Here is a 25,347-nt window from a genome sequence, read left to right as displayed (position 1 = left end):
AGTGTGATATTTAATAACAAATACAACGATTCATCAATTTGTCAATTTATATCCATGTCCCCAACATAAATTTGTTCTCTGTGTCATGTCGTAATAGTTAAAGTAATTATGAGTTTGTTGTCATATTTAACAAAACGAATATGAAGCAATTATTTTTCTGAAAAAAGAAATTTGTTTTGATTTTATATAATTTAAAAGTTAACGAATTAGTTACCATAATAAGGGCTTTGATATTGCTTCATACTTTTCCTTCTCCACTGTAAAACACGAACATGCAACATCTCATCCACCATATCATTATCCCTCAATCACATTTGTTGGTCCTGAAAAAAAATATATCATCATTTTCAAGAATGAATCGACTTTTCATATGAATTTTGTGTATTATATGTAAACAACAAAAAACACAGTGCACATGTCAACTCTACTATTAAAAAAATATTATTAATTCTTTATTTACAAAAATTATATATATTAACAAAAAAATGGCTACATTAAGTCATGGAGGGGAATGTGAGTGGACTTCGGAGGAAAAAAATGAAGGGTAAATATGTAAAAGATTAGAGGCAGAATACATTAATGTTTATAGCCTTCTACATGCATATTCTTAATCTTGTATCCTTAAGATGAATAAATAAGATAGGCAGACTACATATACCTTTATGATAGGTTCATATTTAATTACATTTATGGTCCAACTTTAAGAAATGCTTAATTACATTAACTGACAATTGAAGGGAAAGATAAATAGGGGAATAAAATCAAAAAAATGACCACAATTACTCCTACATGTTTATGAAGAACATCGATATGCACCGTTTTTTATAACCAAAACAGTCACATAAAGCAACCCATATCTCCACTTGAAATATTAACATAATTTTTTGAAATGAGTGTGAACTAAATGTCTAAATGTATATGTATTAGACCAAAAACACACATAAAAATTTAGTTTAGAAGAACTTAAATATTTGCTAAAACAAACAATAAGAGGAAATAATTTTTACCCCATGTGGCTACAAACATAACCCTTTTGCCTGTCTTCAATCTGTACAGGGGGTCGATGTGTTATCTTCATCCCTGATGTTTCAATAAAACCCCAAAACTGAACGATTGATTCATCTGTTTAACTGGTGAAATGTCGAAGAAATGAGTTCGGATAGAGATGGAGAGGACGTGACCAGTTGGATAAGAAACGATTAACCTACGGGATAAGATGACTGGGAAACCGGAACTGTTTACCATGGGTGAGGAAATGAACCTGAGGAACAGTACCTTGGTTAATACCCTAGTTAGACACTATTCCTAAGAAGTTTCCTCCTTTAATAAGTGTTTACCATAAATAAAAGATTATGAAATTATAATCAATAATACATGTGTAGTTACTTAGAAAATAAAATTTCTAATTACAAATGAATTGTAAGCTTAAAGACTTCCTCAAATAAAGATGAGTTATAATGTAATTTTCACTCCATTTCAATAAAAATAGAATGGACATTCACTTGTACAATTCCAAAACAGTAACCAAGCCAAGCCAAGTGCCCAAGTGTAATAGTTTCATTCCAACCGATACATTCTTAGCATGCTGCAAGGCATAAACATGTGTTAAAAAAGCTAATTTGATGTCATCCATCAACTCATTCCCATCTTTAGTTTTTTTATTCCATTAGTTTCTCAAGGATTACCTGCACAATTCATTCATAAGCCAAACTCTAGTTTAGTTACCATGGCAAACACCAAATCCCACATATAACTTTGTGCTTATCAAATGTATATAAGAAATCAGCCCATAATCACATGGCCCACAAAATGAAATTGGTAAATAACTTTGATTTCAAGCCTTGATGAAGTTCAAATGATGAAATTAACAGCTTCACTGCACGAAACTCCATAGTCTGATTGTGTCCTCTATCTGCAAACCCGATTAACTGTCGATCAACAAGGTGCTCAAAAGCCTGCACATTTTTTCATTCCATAAATACCTTCTAAAAACTAATATTATTATTATTACAAGAAAAAAAAAAAAAAAAAGATTAAACTCATCACCCTTAAGCATACACTACGTGAATGGTAATCATGTGTCTATAACTGGTAGGAGTCATGTACACTTTTGTACTCTGCCATGAGGATGGGGAGGAATTATCATGTAAGAGATTTGCAAAAACAATGCAACATCTTTAATTAGAGGACAAAACTTGCTCACCATTCATTACAGAATTGAAGTTATACAACTCCTGTCCTTTGGTTTCCAACCTCCTCATGCAAACCATTAGATAAAATTCCAGAATTGAGCAATGTGCAACCAAAAAAACAACTTCCTTAAATCCCCAGATGAAAAAAAAAAAAGAATAGATATGAAATCATACCTTTTAAGCAATCCAACTTTGGCTGTCGTTGGATGCTTGAAAGTGCAGATTTGTCACAAGTTTTGGAAAAAAACCATATAGCAATACGTAGTGTTTCAGAATAATAAACTTACAAGAATCTGATGAAATTACTGAAGGTGGAATCGGAATTTGACAATTTATCAATGACTTCCATGAATCTTTTATCTGCTAATATGTTCTGTAACATGCTCGTCAAGGAATCTCATACGCTTTTTGAAAATCTTATTGTTGTTTTAAGTATCATGTCACATGAAAAGAGAATGAATAATATATAAAAGGATACTGAAATTTTTAAATTGAATTCTGTTACGTAGTCATGAGAAAGGCTTGAATCTGGCGGCAATAGTAGAATGTGTTTGAGCAGTCTGCGGGTTGTGTTGAACACAAAAGCATCAAAGCAAAGACTTGTATGTAACTTTATCAAACTTCTGACCTAATAAATGCTGATGATTGATTGATAAAGCAACAAGTGTGATGATCACCTCTGTAAATCATCCTTTGGGGGAGGATGAAACAGTAGTTTCCGATGTGAGAATCGAGATCTTACTCTTTTTTCCAATAACTGATCAGCATCCTGTATGGTATGGATGCACACAAAGTGTTTGATGAAATGTCTCAATCAACTGTTCATATTTACTACAGTATTTAAAAAACTAACTTCAAACTTTTCAAAATCTTATTCTTAATGATAAAAAAAATAGTTTTAATGGAGTAAAATTTGCAACGTACCAATCTGCAACTCACACCAATGACAACAACTTGAGAAGTTACAGACTGCATTGCATCTAACAAGCTATAGAGTAATCTTTGCTTACCCTACAATGAATCAGACTCACAAACATAAATAAGTCTAAAGTGCATCGGATATATTTGTTTTGGGAACTTGTAAAAAGGAGTAGCTGAAAAACAATAAATATGACACTTTGAGGATGAAAGATAATAACCCAAATATTAGAATTAGTATACCTGAGCAAATAGGTCAAACTCATCCAATATGAAGATCACTGTCTTGTGTGCTAATCCACATTTTCTGGTAATGGAAATCATAATTAAAGACATAACACTTTGCTACCAACTAAAACTTACAAATAGAATTTAACAAAACTACTCCCTCCATCCCATGAAAATCTCAATGCTTGAGTATGCACATTATTCTATGGACATGCATGTCTTAAATGCCCTCTAATGATGACAAAATAAGGTTTACAATTTTCTTAGGATAGAAGGAATATATATATATATATATATATATATATATATATATATATATATTTAAAGAAAATACGCATATGGGAAACATGAAAATAGATAGACACTGACCTCAACATGGCAATCATGAACTGAGAATTATCATCAAATGATGCCTGCAATACAATCACAAGGTGAACAACTTCTACTTAATTATGTTTAGAATATGTATAATTCAATTTGTAGATGAACCAGGGGTTGTACCATTTTGGAAAACATCAGCTCGTGCTCTATACATAATTGTCTAGCAATTTCCTGAAATGGACATGAATTAAACCCAGATGAAGAAAAATATATGAGAAAAAGACGTGATAAAATGACAAATGGACCACTCGTGTTGATGTAAATACATTGAAGACATGAGCCATAGTATTATACACTACATAAACACATATGTAGAGTAAAGAGTTTTTGAATCATGATCCTATGAATATTTGTTGTGTATTACCATATCCCATGATCATAAACAGTTTGATAAAAATATTCAATCTTGGCATATATAGAGTATATGAGCAACTACATGGAAAAGATCATATCACAACAAGTCATCACCTTCTTTTGTTGAGTTTACTTCTACTTGAAAGAGGATTAAAACTTATGGTGTTCCTTTACAGATGTAATGTGCAGAACAGATAGACAGCATACATAAAGAGTGAGGGGAGGCCATTAAGTCGCTTATCATGTTCTTAAAGTACATCTCATCCTAAATTATATATCACAAATAAAAAGCATTTTTGGGAAGACATAAAGCAACAAGGGCAGAAGTTTAGTTTAATCTACAAAAATCACACAAAGAGCTGATTCTGCCCTTGTTGCTTTTGCACTGTGATGATAATTGTGCTCTAAAGCATTTTTGGGAAGACATAAAAGGAAACTGAATTTGGAAATTTCACCTTTAGAGCACAATTATCATCACAGTGCAAAAGTCCATTTAGTTTAATCTACAAAAATCACACAAAGAGCTGATTAGACTTTAATCTTTGTGCCTGAAATCAGTTAGACCTAAAACAACAGATACAGAGTATCAAAATTAATAGACAAAAACAAAATATCTTGAATGGATAAAAATCATATATATATATATATATATATATATATATATATATATATATATATATATATACCACTGAGATCATTTCAGGATATTCTTTCAGCAAATCCACTAGAACAAGATCCAACACCTAATTCCATAATCAATGACACAATAAAATCACAGTAAATACCATAAAAAAAAATCCAAGTAGTTAACACAGAAACTAGGTATTATACCGCAATTTTTCCGCATCCTCGAGGACCCAGAAGCAGAATCGAATTGTTACAGGCCTCAGTGATCGAACTTGATACGATAAATTTCAACTTGCTGAAATTTGTTTAGAGATTAAATACAAAAAAGGGGAATATAGTATTCACGTATATACAATTGGAAGATATATAGAAAATTCAAATAACCATCAACCGAACCTGTAGTTGCTGTCGGGAGAATCGGAGAAGAGGGAGAAGATGAAATTGGGATCACATAGTCTTCTGCGAAGAAGGACTAGCGCTTCCTCTGCTGTTCCCCGACCCATTGGGCTCATACGTACTAATCGCGACTTTTCTCTCCAGTGGACTACAATTATGAAAATCCAGTGTGAGACTATATATAATGGGAGGTGTCAGAGGAAAATGGTGGGAAAAGTTTGCCGGTGTAAGTTGGAAGGTTGGGGTATAATGTAGTTGTGGGTTTGATAACCTGTTAGGCCCATCTTATTACCTATGCTGATATATATATACACTTATAAAGAATAAAGAATTTGATCCAATTTTAAAAATAACTATAAATTTTTTTTTTTGGTCTATTTAATTAGAAAAGTTTGAATCTCCATTTATTTTATTGTTAGAATTTCCCCAAAACAATTGGGGAAAGTAGTGCAGGCAAAAATTGTGGTGCTTTTATGTACCAATGCTATTATTAACCCGAATCCCTAACATTTTTATCTTTATTTAAATTTTCCATTTTTCATGAGAATACAAATTAAGTCAAATGCTCAAGCCGGTTCAGTAAAAAAAAGCCTTTATAACTATTATAAGCTTTTTATTTTTAAATATAAAAAAATTTGGACTTTTACATAAAAGCTGAACACTTTGACCTCAAAACCCAATGGCATTTTCCTATTAATCTCTTTTTTGGGTAAAGGTTTTGGGACAGTGAAAAAAAATAATAATAATAATAATAACCACACAAAACTACTCTGTCTGATGATGATTTAATAGGGACCTTTTGTAATTTACATAAAGCTTGCACTTGTTTGTTCTTTAAGGGGCTTTTAGGCATTTACCTACTTGCCTACACGATATATAAACACAACAAATAAGTCAGCATTGACCAATCTACCATATTAGATTATTGACTAAATTACAGTTTTAGTCTGTAGTACTTATTCTCATACAGTTTTTGTTCTAAATTTTAAAAAAATGATATAAAAATGTAGCACGATATGAAAAAATTTAGAACGCATCAGGCTTGGTCACTTTTTTAATACGATTACCATTACAATTTTATATGTCAAACAAATTGGATCAAAATTAAATTATTATGAATAAAGTAAATAATTTAAAGACGGAATAATGTCAACTGGGTATGTAGATGCAATGATAAGTAGATAAGAGAAAATTGTAATATATTGTCATTTAACTTTACATTTATTTTGTTTTATGTAAAGCAAAAGGAGAAAAGGGGCAGAAGAAGAATTATATGTTTAAATGAAATGAAAGGCTTGTATGCTTAAATTAAATCATTGCAGCTATATTTCTTATATCCAAGTAAAATTGATATTGTTGTAGTGACCTCATTCATTTCATATATAAAATGGAATAGTTGATGGTTGTAACATTTGTGGTACAAAGATATAGGTTGTTTGAAGAGGATGATGACCTGTTTCAGTTTCAGTATCAAGGGGCTACACATGCTTTTAGTTGTTGAGATGTCATCTAAAATTTTGGAACACCCTAACAATCCACCAAGAGCAAGTATATGTGCCCTGATTCTCTCCTTGTAATTTCAGGCGAAGATACTGATTTATTATGTTCACAGAGACATAATTCTAATATGGTTGAAGCATTTTATCGAGCAGTTGGTGTGTATCATGAAATTTTGTTTTAAATCTTAATATCAAGACGAGAAGGATTTATGGTCTGATTGTTGTGTTCTTTAGTTCTTCTTAGAACACATGTCATGTCAGGTGAGTAAATTTCCCCAATATTCCAGACATGAACAACAAATCAGTTGTTTCTCACTTAGTGGGAATGCTATAGCCATAATGTTTAAAAAATAAAACAAATGAAAGAAAAGTCATTAATGAAGTAATCGTAGTTACCGAAAGTCTAATGTTATGTAGCACCTGGTTCCTGATATGTAAGATTTATCTGAGTATTTTGTATTATTGGCCTTGGACTCGGTGAGTTGGAGGCCCGACTCGCCGAGTAGAGACGAGACTTGGGACGCGGTTAAGTTGGCGACTCGGTGAGTCCTCGCTGTCTGATGAAACCCTAATTTCCAAGGGTTTGCACCCTATTTAAACGACCATTTGCGCCCCAACTCCGCCCCCCTTCACCCTCAGAAGCTCTCCATACAGTATAACCCTTGTTCTTGTGAGTTTGAGGCTTTTTAGTATGTTTCCTTGAAGATTTTGGGAATGAAGAGGGGTAGATCAAGAGGAAGGGAAGGAAGCCAAGCATCTCCGTGTTCTCTCAGTAATTCCTTGGATCTAGACCCTATTCAGTCCCTGGAGCTTGGATCTACTGCCTTTATGGAGTCATATTGCACACAAGCCCTAGATCTACCCCTTTTGGTGCACTTTGAGCCTTAGAACCTTTATTGGTGATGATCTACATGTAAAGTTGGAAACTTTACGTGTAAACCAGGCCCTAGGAGCCCAGATCTATGAATGGCATGGACTGGATTCGAGCAAAATCGCGTATTTGGCTTTTACATGAAGCAGACTCGGCGAGTCGCTCATCTAACTCGGCGAGTCTGGTCGCGAGTCTCCGAGTTGTCCCCTTTTCGTTGTGTCGAGTTGAGTAGTGAGTCCTGGGTGGACTCAGTGAGTTGGTAGCCGAACTCACCCATGAAGGAACTCGGCGGGTCAACGCCCTGACTCGGCGAGTTCAAGACAATCTTCTTAGATCAAGAACAGACTCGGCAAGTTGTTCATACAACTCAGCGAGTCACAACATAAATTGTTCATCGGATGAAGATGAACTCGGTGAGTTGTTCATACAACTCGGCGAGTAGGATGAAGGACTTGGATATCAGTTTAGAAGGAGAACTCGTCGAGTCAACGCCCAACTCGACGAGTAGAGACGGGTTGCAGGTCAATTGATTGGATAAGGACTCGGCGAGTCGGGGAGCCAACTCGGCGAGTCGGGTCAACTGAAAGTTGACTCTGGCTTTGACTTTTAACTTGATCAAGGGTAAAATGGTTAATTTACCCGAGGGTCAGTTAGCAGTGTTTGATTGAGTGTTTTGTGGGAATTATAGCCGGGGGATTTCCGGAGCAGCAGCAGCAGCAGTCAGTCAATTCCCACGCAGACCAGCAGCTATTTCGAGGTGAGTTTCCTTCCAGTAGGAACGGGTCTAAGGCACCAAGGCCGACCCGTGTAGACGAGATGTTAGCACTAGAGTGTGGGCCGAGCCTGTATCTCTTGGTTTAGTTAAGTATGATATATGTGTCGGTATGATAGAGTTGTCTATACTTGTTGTCTGTGTGATACTTGTATATTATGAGTTAGCGGTTGAGTGTGGGCAAGGCCCGTATCTCTTCGAGAGTGGAGTGTGGGCTAGGCCCGTATCTCCCAGATAGTAGAGTGTGGGCGAGGCCCATATCTCCCGGTTAGCAAAGTGTGGGCAGGGCCCGTATCTTCACGAGTGTGGGCGAGGCCCGTATCTCCCGGCTAGCGAAGTGTGGGCAGGGCCCGTATCTTCACGAGTGTGGGCGAGGCCCGTAACTCCTAGCTGAATGTTGTATGTTATATGCTTGCATGGTATGAGGTATTATGGGGGAACTCACTAAGCTTTGTGCTTACAGTTTATAGTTTTGGTTTCAGGTACCTCTTCATCGAAGGGGAAGGAGCTGGCACGATAGCGGCACATCATACACACACACACTAGTTTCCGCATTTACGAGATTTCTCTGGGAATTATACTCTGCTATTTTGATTGGTTGTATGACTTGGCTTTTAGACATGATTTACGTTGTGATGTGGTTTGATCAAACAATGTTTTAATTATTAATGTTTTTCGAAAGTAATGTGTTAAAAACGAAATTTTTGAACGTGAAAATTGGGTCGTTACAAGTTGGTATCAGAGCCTTGGTTTGAGGGATTCGGACACACCTTCGGGGGGTGTCTGAACTCAAATCGAGGGGTCAAAAGATTTTGAAAAAGAAAACGTTTTCTAAAAGGTCAAGTGAAGTATTTAAAGAAGAAACGAAGTGTGTGATGTGCGCAACCGGCCGAGCTCAAGTAAGTATTCCCCAAAGTACCCATACAAGCTTATGTTGTGTTTATCAGTTTCAGTAGAACAACGTGCTAGAATAGGACTAAGGATCTAGTAGTGATGCCTTATGTGCCTGCTTTATGTGCCTCAGTGTATGAAAATTGCATGCTAGAATCGAGTAGACAACAGTAGGATAGCCTGTCAGGTTATGCCTGATAGTATGAGTTTAGCTCTGTATGCTAGATCAGTTTCTCTCTATGAGAGCGGATTTGCCTGAGATTGTTCCCTTAGTTCGAATGCTACTTGCTTTGTGCTTTGAGGGACTCTGAGTGGTGGGAGTTAGCCATTAGGTGAATACGTCACGTCACATGTGATCAGGGTTGACTAATCTTAGAGTGTTGGATTTGGCCCTATTGCGCAGCTCTCGTTTGAGTCTAACCATTGTAGGGATGAGCCTGTTACTCGAAGGATTATCCGAGCCTCACCACATGTGATGGTATTCAGGTAATGGTTAATTGGCACTACTAAGAGGCCTTCAGCAGCTTAGGACCTGGTAGGGTGGAGCCTAAGATTTCCCTAGGGCAAGCCTAGGATGAGTATAGCAGTGATCAGCCGTAGTGGAAGGGATCTGGTGGAGTCGAGGCAGTCCTTGAAGAAGGTACGGATAGCTGTGGAAGGTAGTATGGGCCCGTACTACTGAAAGCAGAGGATCCGTACCCGAACCAAGGAAGGCCAAGATAAGACCAGGGAACTTGTAAGTAGTTGTGATCCTTCAAGAAGTATCAGTATCACTAATGATTGTTATTATGTATTGCAGAATGGTGGTACTACGATCGAGGCCGATAGATGGCGGTTCAGGAGAGGGTTCAGGTTCGGGATCAGGTTCCGAGCCAGTAGATGAGAGACTACGCGAGTTCATCGCGTCAGAGATCACCAGGGGTATCTTGAGTCGACCCCCATTATCTTCGGGTCGATCAAGGAAGGGATCATCGAGCTGATGGAGGATCGCCTCAGGGCGTTCAGGAGTGACATGGCATCTGGCCAGTCGGGATCTCGCACGCTGTCCTTTAAGGACTTCAGGGGCAGTGGTGCGCCGGATTTCCACGGGGTGAAAGACCCCATTGCTGCCAGGCGATGGATTGCGGACATCGAGTCTGCACAGTTGACTAGCTTCTGCCCCGAGGGGTCGAAGGTGAGGTATGTCGCAGGGTGTTTACGAGACCGAGCTCGAGACTGGTGGGAGTCAGTGGGTGACTCGTTGGGAGCCTCAGCGATTGAGGCTATGACTTGGTCGGATTTTGTGACCAGATTCAGGGCAGAGTTTGCACCGGCTGTCGAGCTTCAGCAGCTGGCCAAGGAGTTTTTGGACACGAGGCAGACGACGGAGACTGTGGCGGAGATCACCGCCAAGTTCCGGGAGAGGGCTTTGTTGGTGACCCAGTATGAGGGTGACGAGGATATGAGGAGGAACCGTTATCATGATATGCTACGGGCTGACATCCGGGAGCATGTTAGCTTTTCAGCTTGCCCTACCCTGGAGTCCATGATTGCCAGGGCGAGGGAAAGGGAGATCGATTTAGAGCACATTCGGAAGAGGAAAGCAGAGGCGGGGCAGGTGATTGGGGCTTCAGGAAAGAAGCCCAGGGGATCAGATGGGAGGCCGAAAGGCCAAGGGGGACCTGGCCGCTGCGGGAAATGCGGCAGGACGCATGAGGGAGCATGTAGGATGGGATCAGCAGGCTGCTACAAGTGCGGCAAAGCAGAGCACTTTAGCAGGGATTGTACTACTCCTGTTTCGGCTATTCAGACTTCAGAGTTGTTGTGTTTTCACTGCAACCAAAGGGGCCACAAGAAGTCCAACTGCCCCCAGTTGACAGCATCTGCGCCAGTAAAGGCGCCGGCTCCAGCGACCTTGCAGATCACTGATGGCCGGCAAGGCAAGGCAGAGGCTCCGTGGTGAGGAGCCGGACATTTCAGCTGACTACCGAGGAGGCACGCGCCGCACCCTACGTGGTGACGGGTATGATTCTTTCCCTCTACTTTATTTTATGATGTTATGATATTGATATGTGCTCTGTGTGTATATGTATGCATTAGGATCGTTCCATGTGAACGACATCCCAGTTCAGGTGTTGTTCGACTCGGGTGCCTCCCGATCATTTGTTTCCCTTGCGCTTAGCAAGAAGTTTCCTGAGTCTTCAGGCATATTGGATTGCCATTTAGAGGTAGAGATTGCTGATGATCGATCGGTGCGAGCATCGATGGTGTTTCGGGATTGCGTATTGCGTTTGTTTGAGGAGCACTACTTGGTAGACTTGGTTCCCATTCCGTTGCGCGGGAACAAGGTGATTATATGCATGTATTGGTTGAGCCCTAATGGGGCGGTGATAGACTGCGCACAACAGCTAGTGCGAGTCAGGACCCCAGGTGGGGGAGAGTTAGTGATTCATGGCGAGAGGCCACATTGCGGACCCACTGTATGTTCAGCAGCGAAGGCTAGACGCTATCTTCAGCAGGGATGCGCAGGATATGTCGCATATGTGATGGATACCCGGGAGGCGGGTAAGGCGACAGTGAGCGAGGTTCCGGTGGTTCGAGATTTTGCAGATGTTTTCCCAGAGGAGCTTCCTGGGATACCTCCGGAACGACAGGTGGAGTTCAGGATTGACCTCGTTCCTGGTGCGGCTCCGATAGCCAAGGCATCGTATCGGCTGGCTCCTCCCGAGATGCAGGAGTTGTCTACGCAGCTGCAAGAGCTGCTAGACAAGGGATTTATTCGTCCGAGCAGTTCACCCTGAGGAGCCCCAATCCTGTTTCTGAAGAAGAAGGATGGGTCGCACCGGATGTGCATAGATTACCGGGAGCTGAATAAGGTAACGGTGAAGAACTGTTACCCACTCCCGAGGATTGATGATCTCTTTGACCAGCTTCAGGGAGCGTCTTGGTTTTCCAAGATCGATTTGCGTTCAGGATACCATCATATGAGGGTCAAAGAGGAGGATATGCAGAAAACCGCGTTTCGGACGCGCTATGGCCATTATGAGTTCGTGGTGATGCCGTTTGGGCTCACCAATGCTCCTGCCGCGTTCATGGACCTCATAAACCGCGTATGCAGACCGATGCTGGATCGGTCTGTGATAGTTTTCATTGACGACATCTTGGTTTATTCCAAGACACAGGAGGAGCATGAGGAGCATCTGAGAGAGGTATTGGAGACCCTGAAGAGGGAGAGCTTGTATGCCAAGTTCTCTAAGTGCGAGTTTTGGTTGCGCGAGGTGCAATTTCTTGGATACCTTGTCAACCAGAACGGGATTCTAGTCGACCCGGCCAAGGTCGAGGCCGTGATGAGATGGGAGGTTCCTAAGTCTCTATCCGAGATTCGGAGCTTCCTGGGATTAGCAGGCTACTATCGGAGATTCATTCAGGATTTCTCCAAGATAGCCGTACCCCTGACACGGCTGACGAAGAAAGCCGTAGTCTTTCGGTGGGGACCCGATCAGCAGGCTGCGTTTGAGAGCTGAGACAGAGATTGTGCGAGGCGCCAATCTTATCCCTGCCAGAGGGCGTAGATGATTTTGTGGTTTACTGTGACGCGTCCATTTCAGGGTTGGGCGCGGTACTGATGCAGAGGGGGCATGTCATTGCCTACGCTTCGAGGCAGCTCAAGCCCCACGAGGCGAACTACCCGACGCATGATTTGGAGTTGGGGACGGTGGTTTTTGCCCTCAAGATTTGGCGGCATTACCTCTACGGGGTTCGATGTACCATCTACACGGACCACAAGAGTTTGAGGTACCTCATGGATCAGCCGAATCTGAACATGAGGCAGCGTCGGTGGTTGGACGTGGTGAAAGATTATGATTGTGAGATCCTTTACCACCCTGGGAAGGCCAATGTGGTGGCCGATGCGCTTAGCCGCAAGGCGGCGCCGATCAGGGATATTTGCATGAGGATGACCGTAGTGACTCCCCTGTTGGAGCAAATTCGCGAGGCTCAACAGGAGGCTATCAAGGAGGAGCATCGGAAGAGCGAGCGTGTGGTGGGTCAGGTTTCCTCCTTCGATTATGATACCCGAGGACTATTGACACTACACCGTAGGGTGTAGGTGCCGTATCTCGGAGGCGTGCGCCAGATCTTGATGGAAGAGGCACATAAATCCCGATTCTCTATTCATCCAGGGGCAACGAAGATGTATAGGATCTCCGTCTAGATTATTGGTGGCCCTGCATGAAGCGGGATGTGGCCTGGTACGTCGAGCGGTGCTTGACCTGCAGGAAGGTCAAGGCCGAACATCAGAGGCCGCATGGTAAGATGCAACCGTTGGATATTCCACTGTGGAAATGGGAGGATATCACGATGGATTTTATCACGAAGCTTCCCAGGACTGCGCGTGGAGTAGATTCGATTTGGGTCATCGTGGATCGATTGACCAAGAGCGCCCATTTTATTCCGATCCAGGAGAGCATCTCGGCCGAAAAGCTGGCCGATATCTACATCAGGGTGATAGTAGCGCGGCACGGGGTGCCAGTGTCGGTGATATCAGATCGAGATATGCGGTTCACTTCCAGGTTTTGGAAGAGATTTCATGACGATTTGGGCACTCGGTTACATTTTAGCACCGCCTTCCACCCGCAGACAGATGGTCAGAGCGAGCAGACCATCCAGACTCTGGAGGATATGTTGCGGGCGTGCGTGCTAGACTTCGGTGGTAGCTGGGATACTTACCTTCCCTTGGCTGAGTTCTCGTACAACAACAGCTCACGCGAGTATCGACCGCCCTCCATTCGAGATGTTGTACGGACGATGGTGTAGGACCCCAATATGCTGGGGAGAGGTTGGTCAGAGGGTCATGGGGAGCACCGAAGTGGTGCTCAAGACTACCGAGAGGATTCAGTAGGCTCGGAGCAGGCTTCAGACCATGTAGAGTCGGCAGAAAAGTTACGCCGACAAACGCCGATCCGACCTGGAGTTCTAGGTTGGGGATATGGTTCTCCTGAAGGTGTCGCCTTGGAAGGGCGTCATTCGATTCAGGAAGCGGGGCAAGTTGGGCCCGAGGTATATTGGGCCGTTCAGGGTTGTAGCCCGGGTAGGCAAGGTGGCGTATAGGCTGGATCTGCCAGTTGAGCTCAGCCAGATCCACAACACTTTCCATGTTTCTCAGCTGCGGAAGTGCCTAGTGGACGATTCAGCGGTAGTGCCGTTAGAGGATATACAGGTTGATGACAGCCTGAATTACATTGAGCGCCCAGTAGCAATCCTCGACAGGAAGTCGAAGGATTTGAGGAACAAGCGAGTGGAACTCGTGAAGGTGCAATGGCAGCACCGGAAGGGATCAGAGTGGACTTGGGAGCCGGTGGAAGAGATGATGGAGCATTACCCCGAGCTGTTTTAGGATCGAACAACAGACTTCGAGGATGAAGTCTAAAATAAGTGGGGGAGATTTGTAGGACCTGGTTCCTGGTATGTAAGATTTATCTGAGTATTTTGTATTATTGGCCTTGGACTCGGCGAGTTGGAGGCCCGACTCGCCGAGTAGAGACGAGACTTGGGACGCGGTTAAGTTGGCGACTCAGCGAGTCCATATTATGGACTCGGCGAGTCCGCGCTGTCTGATGAAACCCTAATTTCCAAGGGTTTGCACCGTATTTAAACGACCTTTTGCGCCCCAACTCCGCCCCCCTTCACCCTCAGAAGCTCTCCATACAATATAACCCTTGTCCTTGTGAGTTTGAGGCTTTTTAGTGTGTTTCCTTGAAGATTTTGGGAAGGAAGAGGAGTAGATCAAGAGGAAAGGAAGGAAGCCAAGCATCTTCGTGTTCTCTCAGTAATTCCTTGGAGGTATAACTCATTTTCCCTCTGTTTCTATGCTTATTACTCCATTAAAGTCCTTTTTGAACCATGTCTCAATCTTGGTTGTGCATTGTTGGTTGATTCAAGTTGTTAGCCTTTAGATATAGACCCTATTCATTCCCTGGAGCTTGGATCTACTGCCTTTATGGAGTCATATTGCACACAAGCCCTAGATCTACCCCTTTTGGTGCACTTTGAGCCTTAGAACCTTTATTGGTGATGATCTACACGTAAAGTTGGAAACTTTACGTGTAAACCAGGCCCTAGGAGCCCAGATCTATGAATGGCATGGGCTGGATTCGAGTAAAATCGCGTATTTGGCTTTTGCATGAAGCAGACTCGACGAGTCGCTCATCTAACTCGGCGAGTCTGGTCGCGAGTCTCCGAGTTGTCCCCTTTTCGTTGTGTCGAGTTGAGTAGTGAGTCCTGGGAGGACTCAGTGAGTTGGTAGCCGAACTCACCCATGAAGGAACTCGGCGGGTCAACGCCCTGACTCGGCGAGTTCAAGACAATCTTCTTAGATCAAGAACAGACTCGGCGAGTTGTTCATACAACTCAGCGAGTCACAGCATAAATTGTTCATCGGATGAAGATGAACTTGGCGAGTTGTTCATACAACTCGACGAGTAGGATGAAGGACTTGGATATCAGCTTAAAAGGAGAACTCGTCGAGTCAACGCCCAACTCGACAAAAAGAGACGAGTTGCAGGTCAATTGATTGGATAAGGACTCGGTGAGTCGGGGAGCCAACTCGGCGAGTCGGGTCAACTGAAAGTTAACTCTGGCTTTGACTTTTAACTTGATCAAGGGTAAAATGGTCAATTTACCCGAGGGTCAGTTAGCAGTGTTTGATTGAGTGTTTTGTGGGAATTATAGCCGGAGGATTTCCGGAGCAGCAACAGTCAGTCAATTCCCACGCAGACCAGCAGCTATTTCGAGGTGAGTTTCCTTCCAGTAGGAACGGGTCTAAGGCACCAAGGCCGACCCATGTAGACAAGATGTTAGCACTAGAGTGTGGGCCGAGCCTGTATCTCTTGGTTTAGTTAAGTATGATATATGTGTCGGTATGATAGAGTTGTCTATACTTGTTGTCTGTGTGATACTTGTATATTATGAGTTAGCGGTTGAGTGTGGGCAAGGCCCGTATCTCTCCGAGAGTGGAGTGTGGGCTAGGCCAGTATCTCCCAAATAGTAGAGTGTGGACGAGGCCCGTATCTCCCGGTTAGCGAAGTGTGGGCAGGGCCCGTATCTTCACGAGTGTGGGTGAGGCCCGTATCTCCCGGCTAGCGAAGTGTGGGCAGGGCCCGTATCTTCACGAGTGTGGGCGAGGCCCGTAACTCCTAGCTGAATGTTGTATGTTATATGCTTGCATGGTATGAGGTATTATGGGGGAACTCACTAAGCTTTGTGCTTACAGTTTACAGTTTTGGTTTCAGGTACCTCTTCATCGAAGGGGAAGGAGCTGGCGCGGTAGCAGCACATCATACACACACACTAGTTTCCGCATTTACGAGATTTCTCTGGGAATTATACTCTGATATTTTGATTGGTTGTATGACTTGGCTTTTAGACATGATTTACGTTGTGATGTGGTTTGATCAAACAATGTTTTAATTATTAATGTTTTTCTAAAGTAATGTTTTAAAAACGAAATTTTTGGACGTGAAAATTGGGTCGTTACATGTTATCTTTCTATCCCTCTTTTCTCCGTGTTTCCTCTACATTTAGACCAAGGGAGTCAACACGTTTAGAAAACCAATTGAAACCAAAAGAAAGCGTATTGTAAAAAAAATGTACTGTATGAAATTAAAAGGTTAGGGTTTACCTGAGAAAACCAATTGAAGCATCTGTTATGAAAAAAAAAAATTCCTTGAAATCTTAAATTCCAGCAAGAGCAAACCGTTTATTCTGAATGGTTAATTGGAGTCTAAAGCCTATAAAATGAATAAAAAAATTGAGAAATATACAAATTCTAGAGGCAGGACGGTCATTAGTTGCTTACAATTGTTATGAATGCCTGAAACAAAGTATCAAACATGTGGTGATAAGAAGAGCAAGTTCCAATATCAGAAACAAAGTAGAGAAGGCAGAAGGAATACAGATTAGGTGGAAAAATAAAGAGTCGATCGAAGTCGACGTGGATCCTTTTTCCCACTTCCAGCTGTTGTTTGATTCACCCTCAGGCTCCTTTGTTTTTCTACAAAAGTATTTTTTGAGCACTTTTCTCTTCTGACGAGTAGACGTTTCGCAAGTGCACGTCTTCTTTCGAAAACTTGGAAAAAGAAAAAAGACATTTAACCACTTCCAAAACAAACAACACCTCAATCTTTCACTTCATCTTTCCCCCTTCCCTCTCAATTTCAGGTCGTGAACGAAGCATATCCAAATAAATACAGAGTGAGGATTAGACATACAAATTGAACTTAAAGACACAAACCCATTTTTAGTCGACAAAATTGCAAAAATAGTCATTGTGTATGCAATTTTTTTTAAAGTTCAAACTAAGACTTTTTTGGATTGTGGTCCTTTTAAGGTAGTTTCATTGCGTTTTTGGTCCCTCAAAAAACTAAAATGACTGTAATACCCTTATGATATTTTTTCTTATGTTTTTTCTATTTAATTTAATTGAAAAAATAATTAATTAAATTGGACCATCTCTCTCTGTGTGTGTGTGTGTGTGTGTGAAAACACACACATATCATACACATGTTTTTACAGATTCATAGTTCGTCATCTTCTTTTTGAAGGTTGAAGATGGTCAAATATGATGAAAGTCTCTTGTTTACACATTGATTTGGGTTTTTCTTCAAACACATAAACACACACACACACACATGTTTACAGATCCACATTATCTTTGATTCCTTTCCATAAGCCTGATCATCATGTATAAGATCCAGTAAAACAGCCCCTGTTCAACATCACTTTCAAACCACCATACCCGGTTGATTTTCTTCAGAAAAGACGCAACCACTTAAAATAATGAACCACTGGCTATATGCAACAATTCTTGGCTGTATCTAACTTTCACAAATCACCATATGGATTCTAAATGGGAAGATCTTAACTATTTAAGAACATATGATTTCATCAACAGGCTTCTACATGTGAATAAAACAGCCCAAAATCCTAACCAAATTGGTAATTAAGAAACCTGTGTTCATTCCCAAAAATTTGAAACGTATAATATGATGGTGCTCCAATTCATGGGGTTTTTTTGGTTCCTAAAATTGAACCCCAAATCGGAAACAATGTCTAAAAACTGTCTTCGTTTTTTTTGTTGCCAATTTGGTCATATCGGGTGAACCTCCACAAAGCCAATGGTTGTTTCAAGGAGGTGCAGAGAGGAAGAGGGAAGTTCGTTAGAGAGGTAAAGTAGAGATGTCACTTACCCCACACTCACCACTACAATTGACCACCACCATCCACCGTAGAGGTCACTGATGATATCCACAGGAGAAATCAAATACAAAGCCATCATAGGTCACTGGCGGAGGTTACCGAAAATGTCTGTCACTTCTGTTTTCGAGATCGATAGGCGAGGTTATCAGTGAAGCTTTCACATGTTAGCGAGGTTATCGGCGGAAACTCTGGTGATAGTGAGTAACGAGGAAGACTGATGGGTTATTGTCAGGTGGAAGAGCATTTTCAATGGAAGGGAATCAACGAGAGGATTAAATGCAATTAACTTAGAGGAGATAAATTGGTTAGGTAGGATCTAAGCATTTTCAACTGATTCGATATGGTCATTCATCATTTTTTGTTTACAAACATAATTAATCTTTTAGGGCTGCAATCAGGTGGTTTGGTTGGAGGAGATGAACATGGGGTGGGTTCGTGGAGAGAGAGAGAGAGAGAGATCTTTTATTAATTATTAAAAATAACTATTAGATTTAAAAAAGTTAAAAGAAAAATGAGAAATAAATACCCCAAGGGTATTACAGTCATTTCACTTTACCGAGGGACTAAAAACGCAACCAAACTACCTCAAAGGATCACCAATAAAAAAAACTCATGGTTTGGAATAAAACCCCAAAAAAATGCATACCACAGGGACCATTTTTGCAATTTTGTCTTTTTAGTCCTTGAAGAGGCAAACCCATTTCCTTTTAACACCATCAATATCATAAAAACTCATTTTTATATAAATCAGTGTTGCAGAAATCGGCCTTGGCGGCCGATTAATCGCTGGCCACCTCGAACCGATTACGATTAGGGTGCTTGGCGGAAATTGGTCAAAATCGGTCAAACTTGGGCTTGGCGGTCCTTGGCGGTCCTCGACGGTCATAGGCGGGAAATATTTACAAAATTCAAAAAAAATAATTTTCAAATATTACACCAAAATTTTAAAACTTTTAATTTTTAAACTTTTAAATTTTTAAATATTATACTAAAATTTTTAAAATTTCAAAATTTTAAAATTTAAAATTTCCAAATACTTAATTTTTTAGGAAATATTAATTTTTAAAATAATTTTATTAACAATTTAGGGTCCCCGATTAATCCCCGCAAAGTTTGATTAATCGCTTATCATCAGTCGACCGCCGAGCTACCGTCCAATTATTTTTACAACCTTGATATAAGTATGACTCTTTTAGTCCTTGTAAAAAAACCGTAAGTGTCATAAAAGTATCAACTTTTTGTTTATTTGTCAAAAATGGCCCTTTTACAAGATTTTGTTTAGTTCTTCAACAATCATCACATATTTAACACTTTCATCTTCATGATATGATGTATAAAGTGTATTAGTTCACAAATCCCACCAAGTTTTGTTAGAGTTTTCGATATTTATTAAGTTTTATCACATATTCACAACTTATACCAAGAAAAGACACATAAACATGCACCAATACATAGATCTATCACATAGTAACTTGTATTCTCCTCCAAAACATAGTAAAAACGAAAACAAGGGGGTATGAACTCACTTTAAGGTATAGATTCGGTTTTTGGTGAAGATGTGAGAAGATCTCGACCCTAACAGGCTTCTTGAGGAGGTTTTAGAACTTAGATGGTTCTAAGAAGCATGATCCACAGTTTAGAGCTAATGAGTAACAAGATTAAACATAATCATGAAGTTAAAATTCTTAAGTGAGAGTAGCTTACCAAAATGGATGGATTCTTGATGAAGTTCTCTTGAAACACACACACAAACTCACTAAATTTTTAGGAGGAAAGGGGAGTTCTTGAGACGATTTTTGAGAGTATTTGAAAGTAAAAATGAAGATGGTGAGGGGTGGTGACTTCGGCTGGGAGCAATAAGAAGAGAGGGGAGGGATTGATTTTGGTTATTACACGATGGTTTAAGAAATCCTAGCCTAGATTACCATTAAACAATAATTAGGTGGCGAGCTTACAATTAACTTGATTTCTCCGTTTTTTAACCAATATGTATGTGTATATATATATATATATATATATAGAGAGAGAGAGAGAGAGAGATATGTTTGTGTGTGGGGGGGGGGGAGAATGGGCTAGGAGAAAACAACCAAGTTGGTAGATTGAGCAGGAAATATCTGGCAGTCACTTGTTCTAAGTGTCATAACAACAATTCCAGAACATGTAAAGGGAAGGGAGGTAGTGGTGAAGTTGGAAGGGGCTGAAAAGTATTTTTAGTAGTTGGACCTGGTGCTAGTGTTGTAGGTCTTTTGATCAAATATTATCATCTCTTTTCTCCTAGCCCATTCTCCCCCACCCCCACCCCCACACACACTCACACACACACACACACATATATATATATATATATACTAATTAATTAGATAAATTTTGCTAAAAGTCGGGCCCTATTTTTTCGGATCCCTGTGCGGATGCACTTTTTACACATCCTTAGGGCCGGCCTGTATAAAAATGCCAAGCAAATACCACCCTACTCTCGAGCCCTACAAAAAGTCTTTAACTTAGGGGTTGTTTGTTTATCTTTTAATTGAAAAATTAAGAGGCTATCTCTTAAGAATTCATATATATACCCCGAAAAAGAAAGAAAGACCTATATGCCCCGGATAAAACACGCCTCCTTTTTTTTTTTCTCATACGTACGCTTCCTATTTTCCTTGAACTTCCTCATCCTTCCCCCTTTGCACGTAGATCGCCGCCTCCTTCTTCCCCCCGCACTCCGACTGCCTCCGCCAGCGGCTGCTCCTTCCTCGTTGTCATCTTCGATCAAGGCAAAAAAGGTACGTGATTTTTCTCCTGTTACTCATCAAACCCCACCTTCGGCCACTTGCTTTCCTCCGCCAGGGCCGCCACTCCAACGCCTTCCTCCACCAACGCCGCCGGTAAGCTTTTCTTCTTCGCCTTTGAAATCGATTTCCATCACACAACACATCTTTGGTGCCATCGTCACAAATCACAACTCCGGTTGCAGGTAAGTTTTTTCCCCCCGATAATCGACGCTGACCTTTGATTGTTCTTCTTTTATCCCCTAAAAATCGATTCTCAGTAATACATTGAATTGTACTTCGTTTTTTGCGCCATAACTCGATTATCAGTTCATCCGATTTTGATTTATTTAGTCCATGGAGTTAATATGCCATTTGATATTGATCCCTGGTTTTGATTTTCCTTGTATTCATTGTTCAGTCCAGTCATTTTCTGCCATGATTTTTGGCCTCATTTTGATCAAAAATCCTTGAAAAATCGATCCTTTCTAATCTGAATGTTAATAAACCCTTCATAGGTATGTCTTTATTTTATTGTTTGAAAATTGATTCAAGTTTGAACCATATTCTATCCTCTGTTACAATCAATTTTATAATTGATTCAAGTTTGAAAAATCGATCCTTTCAAATCCTTTTAGGAAAACCTTTGGAGTGTTGAATTATTCTTTATACGTTTTTATAATTGTTTAAGAACATGACATGATGCATTTTTTTGCAATCAATTTTGTGTGACAGGTCTATGATGCTGATGGACATGGGGATTAATTATAAGATGGAGTATAAGGGTATGATATTGAATTATTGAGAAATAAATGAAAAGGTCTAGTTTTTTATTCAATTATGATGTTGAATCTTAATTCCAGTCGTTAGTAATAAAAAGTGCAGCATTATGTAGTGGTTGGATGTGTGTTAGAGATGAACAATTATGATGTTGAATCTTAATTCCAGTCGTTAGTTGTTAGGTTAGAGATGAAGTCATTTATTTTATTAGCAGAAATATTGAATTCATCAAAAAATAATATAGAAGGGTAAAATGGTTATTTTTATAATTCAGAACATTAATTCAGATGTTCCAACCAAACAGTCTGTTAAAAATTTAAATCTTAAAAATTCAGTCCTTCTTAGAAATTCAGACCTCTTAAAAATTCAATACTTAAAAATTCAGATCTTACCGAACAGTGTCTTAACCTTAAAATACATTATCTAAGAGCTGTCACAATAAATGCCCTATTTACACATTGTCATGTCAATTAAATAAAAATGTCACGGAAGTTGAACACCAATATTATTAGAAAGATGTCGACCATAAATTTAAAAGAATGCATAAGGTAACACCCATCGTTCTTGCGCATCAAACATTAAATGCCATCACCAAATTCAATCAACTAACATATGTACAACTCATTCATGTTAATGGTCTGTATTCCAAGGTCGTGACCTCTAATGCTCTTTTATTTTTCACACGTACTCAGCTCACAAATCTAATCTCAATACAAAAAAATACAAAAGGTCAACAGAATACTTCCTTTTTAATTAATTAAAAAAGGTTTAAATGACAATTTAGGGGATATTAGTCACTAGTGTGACCATGTTATTTTTGTTGCATAACAATATACTTTATTATTTTTTTTATCAATATATACCATACATTTTAGGTTATTATCTATAAATAAATAAAATCACATTCATTATTACTATTACTACTATGACAAATAATAATAATAATAATTAATATATTTAAATTTTGTTAGTAGCATATTTAAAATAACAATCATACATTAAAAAAAATTCTACTAAATATCTTCTACCAGGTACGGCTATCAACTAAGTTTGTCTAATATTTCATACTGTATATTGATCAAAATCTCTCAAAAAGGTAAAAATAAAAGATTGACGCTTTCTTTAAAGTAGAATACAACCATTAATTATCGTCGGTTTGTAATCCCATTTGATTATTGGTGTCCTCGCGTACATCATTCATTTTATATAACTAACCGATTACGTAATCAACTATCATTTAATCATATCATAAGAAAGTAAAACCATGTATTTTCTCTCTCCTCCATCTCTCTATATAATTAAATTTCAAGGACATGTAATCCTTTTCTCCTTGATAATTTTTGAAGAAATGGAAAGTGGAAAGATGGAGAAAGTGACACAAACCCCGCAAACCAACCCCAAACGTGAAGTATGGGACTGCGAAAGCTCTCTTTACGACTCTTTTGAGCTCAAATCTTTCAAAAGACAACTTGATTCTGCAATATCCTCCAGGACCATGTCAATGCCCCACCTCTCCTCCTCCTCCTCCTCCTCCTCCCTCCGCCACCAAGTACCACCACCTTTCGACCACAAACCCACCTCCAAGAAACCCTTCAGACTCAGTCGCTCCCTCAACAAGCTCATCCGATCAGTTTTCCGGCCTAGACATAACCACCATACCTCATCAAGAGATGGATCTTTTTACGTTTATGATACTTCTAGTGCTCTCCACACCATACCAGAGGTGCCGGAGACCATGCCGGAGTTTGATCGGCTTTCACCCGACATGAAGTTATTGATCACAAGAACAGGTTCTGATCGGTTTATGCCAACTTCTCTTGGTATATCATGTGCTTGACAATAACAAAGATTTCATTTTCAACATGTTATTAGGTATAGTAATTAGTTCTCTTTGTTTTTAAAAGGTTTAATTATATGCTTTCATGTGTATAGGACCACGTATTATACTTTTAATTATAAGTTTACTTTTAAATATATAGTATGTAATTACTAATCAAATTCTTGAATATAGTACGGATGTATGTTTTTTAATGAATGAAAAAAATTAAAATAATTGTTGATCAAGTCAAATAATGTGGTATGAACTATATATAAAGTAGGTGTGTTGTATATTGTTGATGTGTTTTGACTATATATATTGATACACGGTCACTTTTTGTGCTTATGGAGTTTCGTAATTATTCTGTCGATCTTCATCACTAATAAAAACCTTCAATTTCTAATTAAAATAATTATGTGTACAACAGCTGCCCTTTTTAAAACAAGTTAGATATCAACTGTGTATTATCATTGGTTTTATTGGCGTAATGTATTTTGGGAAACTTTTCATTTTTTCAGAAACTTTCAATTTTTTCAGTACTTTTGTGTTGGTTTAGGTTTCTAGTTAGTTTAATTAGTAAAAATAAAGATTATGTTTATGTAATTTTATTTAGTATTCCTAGCAATAGAGACCTTGTTTAACAGGTAATTACAATTTCTTTTCTTTCCTATTATTCTTCTGTTTCCTATGTTCTTTCTTTCCTCTATTGCTCTCGACTTGTACCCCGAGAATGATTCCCAAGGTAACATCAGATTAAGTATTACCTTTTCACTTAATCACTTGGCATCAGAGCCAACCAAGTTGTTCAGTTGAAACCCCACCATGGAAATATCTTGTGTTAGCTAGCTAGGAGCAACTATGTGACATGGGCAAATAAATGAAAGTCTCCTCGCAAGCTCGGTAAGTATGAGATGCAATTGAGCCTAAGTATCCAAGAACCCAGTAGGTGACAAGAAGGACAAGATGGCAATGGTTGCCATCCTATAGAGTTTTTTACCATATATATACCCAATAAATATACTTTTAAACATATTTACCATATAGGGTTATTTAGTATATTATTTTATTTTTTAATGCTCGTTTGCTTTTCCTACTTTCATATTCATACCACGGAGCACAAAATAAAACCATTTTAAATGTATTCTAAACTTTTATATGTATTTTAAACTTTCATTGTAACTAATTATTTGTTTATTTAATATAACTTTTTTTCTTTTTTTTTAATGTTTATTAATTGTTTTTTACAAACATCATTATAACTAACAAATCTTCTTATAAAAACCAAGAAACAACTTTTAAAATTTTAAAATTTAGATTAACCAACAACTTTTTAAATTTAAACCAACAAACATCATTTTAAACTAAAAAAAATTCATAAGTAAAATATTTTAAGTACAAACCCAACAATCGTTTGCTACAAAAAACAAAAGACAATAAGAAACATTCCAAATAACTTTGATTTGATAACCACTATCTGCAAAATAATAATAATAATAATAATAATAATAATAATAATAATAATAATAATAATAATAATAAAGTTATATGAATGAACTCAAAAAATATTCAATGTCTTAATTTACCTTGTTTAGACGGACATTTTTTTCGATTGTGACCACTTTGCTT

At 39.2% G+C, this 25,347-nt stretch overlaps 1 protein-coding gene and 1 pseudogene across 2 annotated transcripts; one reads left to right on the top strand and one right to left on the bottom strand.

Annotated features, from left to right (window-relative positions):
* Nucleotides 1–1,332: 1,332 nt before the first annotated feature.
* On the bottom strand, nt 1,333–5,270 carry LOC145057814 (origin of replication complex subunit 4-like; annotated as a pseudogene). Its single transcript, XR_013686196.1, has 15 exons — nt 5,097–5,270; nt 4,905–4,995; nt 4,760–4,816; nt 4,529–4,576; nt 3,840–3,890; nt 3,708–3,751; nt 3,354–3,417; nt 3,117–3,203; nt 2,870–2,961; nt 2,671–2,752; nt 2,367–2,565; nt 2,204–2,296; nt 2,047–2,117; nt 1,686–1,955; nt 1,333–1,585 (listed from the first exon to the last, which is right to left on the bottom strand). The product of XR_013686196.1 is annotated as an origin of replication complex subunit 4-like (transcript).
* Nucleotides 5,271–23,250: 17,980 nt separating this feature from the next.
* On the top strand, nt 23,251–23,739 carry LOC145059525 (uncharacterized). Its single transcript, XM_079007371.1, has one exon. It carries the CDS (start codon nt 23,251–23,253, stop codon nt 23,737–23,739), a length of 489 nt encoding a protein of 162 aa, XP_078863497.1.
* The last annotated feature ends 1,608 nt before the right edge of the window (nt 23,740–25,347 follow it).

Source organism: Lactuca serriola, chromosome 6 (assembly GCF_051521515.1).
Source record: "Lactuca serriola cultivar US96UC23 chromosome 6, Lser_US96UC23_V15, whole genome shotgun sequence".
NCBI lineage: Eukaryota > Viridiplantae > Streptophyta > Magnoliopsida > Asterales > Asteraceae > Lactuca > Lactuca serriola.
Note: the sequence above shows the minus strand (reverse complement) of the source record. Positions and strands in the feature narration are given on the sequence as shown.

Bases quoted from the DNA above. Each gene is read 5' to 3' on its own strand.
- LOC145059525 (XM_079007371.1), top strand. From the start codon at position 23,251: ATGGAAAGTGGAAAGATGGAGAAAGTGACACAAACCCCGCAAACCAAC.